Source organism: Oryzias melastigma, linkage group LG5, assembly GCF_002922805.2.
Source record: "Oryzias melastigma strain HK-1 linkage group LG5, ASM292280v2, whole genome shotgun sequence".
Lineage (NCBI taxonomy): Eukaryota > Metazoa > Chordata > Actinopteri > Beloniformes > Adrianichthyidae > Oryzias > Oryzias melastigma.
In genome coordinates, this window is record NC_050516.1 from 8,207,568 (window position 1) to 8,214,498 (window position 6,931).

At 45.7% G+C, this 6,931-nt stretch overlaps 1 protein-coding gene across 1 annotated transcript in view; it reads left to right on the top strand.

The window, feature by feature from the left end:
- The first annotated feature begins 295 nt into the window (after positions 1-295).
- The window catches only part of sh2d5 (SH2 domain containing 5), a 9,751-nt gene continuing 3,115 nt past the window's right edge, over positions 296-6,931 (top strand). Inside the window, exons 1-8 of the mRNA XM_024270638.2 lie at positions 296-792; positions 858-938; positions 1,033-1,110; positions 1,192-1,338; positions 3,285-3,485; positions 3,619-3,802; positions 4,085-4,190; positions 4,271-4,430. Of these exons, the coding sequence (XP_024126406.1) occupies positions 721-792; positions 858-938; positions 1,033-1,110; positions 1,192-1,338; positions 3,285-3,485; positions 3,619-3,802; positions 4,085-4,190; positions 4,271-4,430 (1,029 nt within the window). The 5' untranslated portion in view covers positions 296-720. The remainder of the gene's footprint in view (positions 793-857; positions 939-1,032; positions 1,111-1,191; positions 1,339-3,284; positions 3,486-3,618; positions 3,803-4,084; positions 4,191-4,270; positions 4,431-6,931) is intronic.

The window sequence follows — 6,931 nt, forward strand, 5'->3', positions numbered from 1 at the left end:
GATAGAATCCTGATAGAAACCCGATAGAATCCTGATAGAATCATGATAGAATCCTGATAGAATCCTGATAGAATCCTGATAGAATCCTGATAGAATCCTGATAGAATCCTGATAGAATCCTGATAGAATCCTGATAGAAACCTGATAGAATCCTGTTTGACGTTTTGCTCCCATAAAATGAGAAAAGTTGAAGGAAAAGGTTTTGGTGTTTTGGATCTGGAAGAATTTCCCGGTAAATTCCCAATAAAGGACCTGAAGATCTGAGTCTCTGGACCTTCATGGAGTCACGGATCTGTCAGGTTTCTCCTTTTTACCGCCAGCTGTTTGTCAGGAATCCGGGAGCGCGCGGGTGGAGGCTCGTGCCCGCTGTCTTCCGCTGGGATCCTCGGCGGAAGTTTTTACCCCCCGCGTCATATTTAGCCCCTCCTCGGCCTGGCTGCACACCTGAGCCGCGGGGCAGAAACACAAGCAGGTATCCGGAACTGGCGGCGCGTCAGGAGGACCTCCGACCCCCCTGCTGCGAACATCTCCGGGTCTGGTCGTTTTGAGGAAGTTCTGTTGCAGAAGGAGTTCGGGTCCGGTCCGGACCGTCTGATTCTCCTCTGACAGCAGCGAAAGGCAGAAAAGAGGCGCGTCAAAGATCTCCGCGGGCTTCCTTCCAAACATTTCCGGTGACGGGTCGTCCTGAGGACCTCTGGAAGGAGGCCTGACCCCCGCAGCATGGGCGAGGCCCCCCGCAGCATGGGCGAGGCCCCCTTGGCAGAGGACGGTGCGGTGACCCGCTCCGCAGAGGTTTGTAGCAGATGCGTGAGTCCCTGCGGTCCGTGCGGTTCTCCTCTGACGTTTGTCTCCTGCAGTACGTGGGCTCGTTCCCGGTGGAGGACCGCTCCCTGGACGAGCAGATGGAGCAGCTGAACCTCCAGCTCAGGTCCCTAAAGGTGAGTCCTCCAGCTGACCCCCCTGCTCCTGCAGGAGGAGGTGGAGGAGGAAGAGGAAGAGGAGGAGGTGTCTAACAGAGGTTTTGATCCACAGTCCTGCAGGAGGAGGAGGAGGACCGTGTCCCTGAAGTTCTCCATCAAAGGAGTCAAAATGTACAACGAGGATGAGACGGTAAAAGTTCTCTCCTCTTTGACCGAGAAGGTTCTGTGTGGTCGAGTTTGAGTCCATCTCAATGTTCTGGACCTCCTGCAGACCCTCCTGATGGCTCACGCCCTGCACAGGGTGTCCCTGTCCACCGCCCGGCCCGCCGAGGCCCAGTTTGCCTTTGTCTCCCATAACCCAGGAAGCGCTGACGCCCAGCTCTACTGCCATGTTTTCAGAGCAAGGCACGCCCGAGCAGTAAGTCCAGAACCAGAACCTCATCCTGATCCTCATGGTGGCTCCACACTGAGAGCCAGTTCTGCAGGTTCTGATTTCCAGGAGTTGAAACTAAATTTGAGTACATTTCTGCAATAGGTCCCTTTGAAATGCAGATGCAGGGAGGTAGGAGTTCCTCAGGGCTCCACTCTGGGACCTCCTCGCTTTTAAATACTGTTTCTTGAATCTTCCTGTTGAGAAACGCTGCAGGAAATTTGTCAGAACCAGAGCCCTGCATCTAAAGCAACAAAAGAAAAAATGGTGCAGTTATCATAAAAAAATCGTAAAAATAAATGCAAATAAAAGTGCACATTTATGATATAAAAAGTTATAATTTAATGAGGGAAAAGTCTTGCTTTCACAAAAATAAAGTTGTATTGAATGAAAATAAAGCTCATTTCTAAAAAGTAAGCAGATTCAGAGACATTCTTGAGCACTGTGACGTCCAATTTCTCTACGACATAAATCTAATCAATAATGTTTGATTGTCTCTTTTGAAACATTTTAAAAGTTGATGTAACTTTTTTATAATTTAAATTACAGATTTTCAAAGCATAAATTATGACTTAATTCTTATAAAAGTTTGACTTTTTTCCACAATGTGACATTGTAAAAGAGCTTCTCTGTTGAAAAGCATTTTCATTAGATTTCTGTGATTTTCAGTGACAATCACGTGAAGCTTGGTCTTTTTATTTATTTTTTCTTCTGGCATTTCTCCTTTGGTTTAACTTGGATGAGAAAACATGTCGTTTTAACTGTATTTGTGTGAAACATAAACTACATTTTACTTTTACAGTGCAGTAAAAAAAGACTTATAAGGACAAACTTATGTGTGAAACCACATTTTACTGCAAAAACTTTCAAATAAATTTAAAATATTTTTTTTTTCTGCAAAACATAATGGCTGATTAGTGAGAACATTTTCATCCTTTTAACCTTCCACCCAGCAAGGCCAAACGGACCCCGTATGGTTTAAAAGTGGGTAGAAGATGTGGGCACCAAATGGATTTGTCTGCAGTTTCTGTGTTGGCCCCACCTGTGTTTGCCCACATTGACTTAAGTGGACACTCAGGGAGTTAGCTCATTATGCTAGCCAGCCGCCCGGTGGACAGCGGACCTCCCTAGCTCGCTACAGCTCCGCTCGCTACAGCGGCGCTCGCTACAGCGGCGCTAGCTAGCTCGCTACATCAACGCTCGCTACAGCGGAGTTCACTAGCTTGCTACAGATGAGCTCACTAGCATGCTGTAGTGGAGCTCACTACAGAGAAGCTCGCTAACTTGCCGCAGAGAAGCTCGCTAACTTGCCGCAGAGAAGCTCGCTAGCTTGCTGCAGAGAAGCTCGCTAGCTTGCTGCAGAGAAGCTCGCTAGCTTGCTGCAGAGAAGCTCGCTAGCTTGCTGCAGAGAAGCTCGCTAACTTGCTACAGAGAAGCTCGCTAGCATGTTGCAGCGGAGTTTGCTACCTCGATACAACCGAACTCGCTAGCTTGGTAAAGAGGAGCTTGCTAGCATGCTACAGTAGAGCTCATAACGCTGTCCACCAGGCGGCCAGCTAGCATAACAAGCTAACTTACAGAGTGCCCACTTAAGCCAATGTGGCAAACACGGGGGGTGGACCACAGAAACTGGACAAACCCAATCAGGACCCACATTTTCTGCCCACTTTTAAACCATTAAACCTAAAACATTAAACTGAGAAATCGCAGTTTGTTCAAAATAACAGTTTGGGGTTTAATGAAATGAAAACTTCCTGGCTGATGCTTCGGTGGGGAACATTTTTGGATTGATTCGAGAAAGCTTCAGCTTAGTAGCTGGAGTCAGTTTGAGGCTTTAAAAGGTCAACAGGAAATAAAAGACACGCCTTAAACTGATGTGGTCTGTAAAGGTAAAAACTTAATGTCGACCTTCATCCCCGTCTTCTGTCCTGCAGGCCCAGTTCCTGAACCTGCTGCTATGCCGCTGTTTCCAGTTGTCTTACCTGGAGAAGCATCCAGAGGAGGCCCAGGATGAGTCTGGTGGGTCGGTGCCGCAGCACAACCCGTCCCTGCTCAACCACGGCTTCCCCCTGAGCGTCAGCGCGCTGGTCTCCTTCAGAAGAGCTCCTTTTCAGGGCTTCTTTCTGGGCTCAAAGGTTTGAATTCTGTGAAGGAACCAGTCAGCAAAGTCTTCAAACTGTCCAGGAAATGACGTGTGAGAGTGTGTCAACTGTTCTGCTTAGTCATGCATTTAAGTAAAATAAAACAATTGTTTCTTTTGCTTCAAAGAAAACAAAGAAATCCACTGACAGTTTCCAAAGCGGAAAAGATGACGTTTTTAGCACTTCTTCTCCGTCTCTGACGAGGAAGAAAGTCATCCGCACCAAAGACCTCCAGTCTGGAGCTTACCGCTCCTTCACCTTCACGCCGCTCAAGCAGCGCAACTTTCAGGAGCGCCTGAGTTTGTCACAAGGTGGGCCAAAAGTTCAGAGAGCGCTGTCAAGAGTCCGAGAACTGATTAGGTAAAGCAACCTTCTCTGTTGTGTGCTGGGAATGCTCACCTGTGGTGCCTTCACCTGGGATTCACATCAAATCCCTGGAAACGACCTAGTTTCTGTTCACTGAAGCTGTGGGTTTATTTTATTGTTGTTTCGGTTCACTGACTTTGTGTTTTCCTACACATATACACAGACTGGAGGTTTTATTTCCTCTTTGGATAAAGACTAATTTATTTTCGTAACTTTGTGTGAAACAGGAAAGGACCAAAACAAGAAAGTGGCGAGGAGAGCCCGCGCTCCGAGCTTAGCAGAAACGGAAGAGGCGCTGGCTCAGGCCGTGTGGTGCTGGGCTGGAATCGCCACGTCAGTGCAGCTCAACGCAGTTTCTGTCCAAACCTACCGTTTCCGTTTAGTCTGAAGCCTCTCTTCCTGTTCGCTTGCAGTGACAGCAGCTTCTCCCTCCTGGCCGATGACGTTCTGGGCTCCTACCTTCTGTGCTCGCATCCCAAAAAGCCAAAATCCAAGTGTCTGGTTGTTCGCTGCCCCGCCGGCCTGTCCACCTTCCTCATTCAGAACTCCCAGAAAGGGAAGTTCTCTCTGGAGGTAAAAACTCACATATATACAAGCATATATATGGAGCTCTAAATGAACTTTTTGGTTAGTTGCCGGAGGGGGGGGATAACGTTCAAAGTCTACCAGCCAAATCTGGACTCTACAAACCAAACGTTTCTATGGAAAAATAATGTATGTAAGCAAAATATTTTCTTTATTTAGTTTCAATTAATGATTACTGTCACAGAAAAACAAAACCCTAACAATATTTGAAAATGTAGTCTTGTGTCAGATTTGATGACATTATAGAAATGTAGCCCTAAATTCTATCTGGAACAACGTAATTCATTTTGCTGTGGAAACCCCCAAAGTGTTTGACAAACTGTTTTTACAACATAGAATGAAGGTTTTAGTTGTGATTTTATAAAAACAACAAGAATAACATTTGTCAACAAACTAATCAACATGTTTTTGAATGAAAATGCAAAAAAATCCAGACTGAAGTCGCACCAGGCATCCCCAAAAATAAGAATTTACCACTATATATATATATATATATATATATATATATATATATTTTTTTCATTCATCTTCTTGGCCTAACCCGACTACTGAAGGGTGAAGGCGGGGTACACCCTGGACAGGTCTCCAGTCTGTCTCAGGGCCTCAATCACACACACATTCCCTCTCACATCCACACCTAGGGGCAATTTAGAGTCACCAATTAACCTATGAAGCATGTTTTTGGACGGTGGGAGGAAGCCGGAGTCCCCGGTGAAAACCCACGCATGCACGGGGAGAACATGCAAACTCCACACAGAAAGGTCTCAGCCGGGAGTCGAACCGGGGCCTTCTCGCTGTGAGGCAACCATCTAAATCAACTTTGCCTTCTTCTTTTATTTACTGCAAAACATCGAGTGATTCAAACAAAATCAAGTGCAGCTGCAGCCTACAGCCTGAGGTACAGAGGAAGTTGGCTTTTGGTAGCGCGAGCTTTGACCATCCAGTCAGATGTCAGTCATGAGGCTACAGAGACTCTAGCTCAAATTCTGATTGGTTGGATCAACGTAAATGTGTTTAATCCATATATGGCTACGGGTTAATCAGCAGTGTTTTTATGCGAAGCCGCCGAAGTGAGGAAGGCAGACTTTCATGAACCCAGCAACAGATGAATGCTAAAATCTGATTGGTAAGAAACGTTCATGTAAAAAGAACAGTCTGACAGCAGCACAGCCGGAGTGTAGGGCTGTGAGAGAACCTAACAGAACTGTTGGAATGATCTAAAATATATTTTGTGTAAATATACATATAAAAAAAACATTTCTCTGTTAGATACTTCTTTTTAGATCATTTTAGGCCTTCACTGAAGGCTTTGCAGGCCCTGACGGTACGCCACTGAAAGAAACACTTCTCTGGTCCAGTGACATTGGTTTCCTCACTTTTAAACAGAAACTTGACTCTCTGTCCTCCTCAAAAAAACTAGTGTCAACCAGCCGTTTGGTGTCAGCTTCGCTCCTCACCGAGACTCTCTGTCCCATTAGGGAAACTTTGTTCCCGATCATACCTCCTCAAAATGCACATTTTCTCTGAATGGATGAAACTTCATACGGACGGATAAAAACCAACAGAATTCTAGAATTAACAAAAATGATACATGCAGGTTAGATTGTGGGGCAAAAAAACGACTAGGTACAAAACCAAAACAAATTTCATTTTCTGGTGAACTCAAGAAAAAAAAAAGATTAAACCATATCAGTAGCTGTTAACAGTTTTTAACAATCTTTAATATTATTTTGACAACGTTTATTTATTTAATTACTAATTAATATTTTGATACCTTTGTCTAAGGCTGGATCTAGGCATGGGCACGGTGGGGCAATGCCCCCCCAAATTTCAGGACTGCCCCCCCAAACTTGACGCCATGCAAACAAGAAAAACAGAGCGCTCTCTGCTCTCTCTGGCTCCCATTCAAAGTAGCTGCTAGTGCTGATTGGTAGATCCAAGGGAGGGCGTGGCCTCTCGCTTCAGTCGGGTCCTCCTCTCTCACTCCGTCGCTCACGCGCACACAGCGGCAGAGACACGTGATTCTCAGCAGCAGAGCTGGGCAGAACTGTTCAGAAGTTTTTATCTGCCGTTTGTCGCTGAAATGGCTCGATTAACCCAAATTTAACTTTTTCTTGTCCTCATCTGTTGCTCTCTTTCTTGTAATGTGGAGGAAAAAGCGAGAAACGAGTTGACAAAGTGCAGGTTTCTGGTTGTTAAAGCTAGCGCTGTTTGTAGCAGCTAAGCTAACAGTACCGGAACATTAGCTGTGTTTGAGATGACTCGACTGTGACGCCTCGGTGAGAGCAGGAGGCTGCAGGGGGGGAAAGGTCCCTGAGATGAAGGCGGACAGTGGGAAGTTGGGAATGTCTTTCATATTCCATTGAATTTTAATTTGCCTCACCTCCTTGGTATAAACTTTAATATTACCGTATTTTCCGGACTATAAGTCGCGGTTTTTTTCATAGATTGAATGTCCCTGCGACTTATACTCCAGTGCGACTTATATA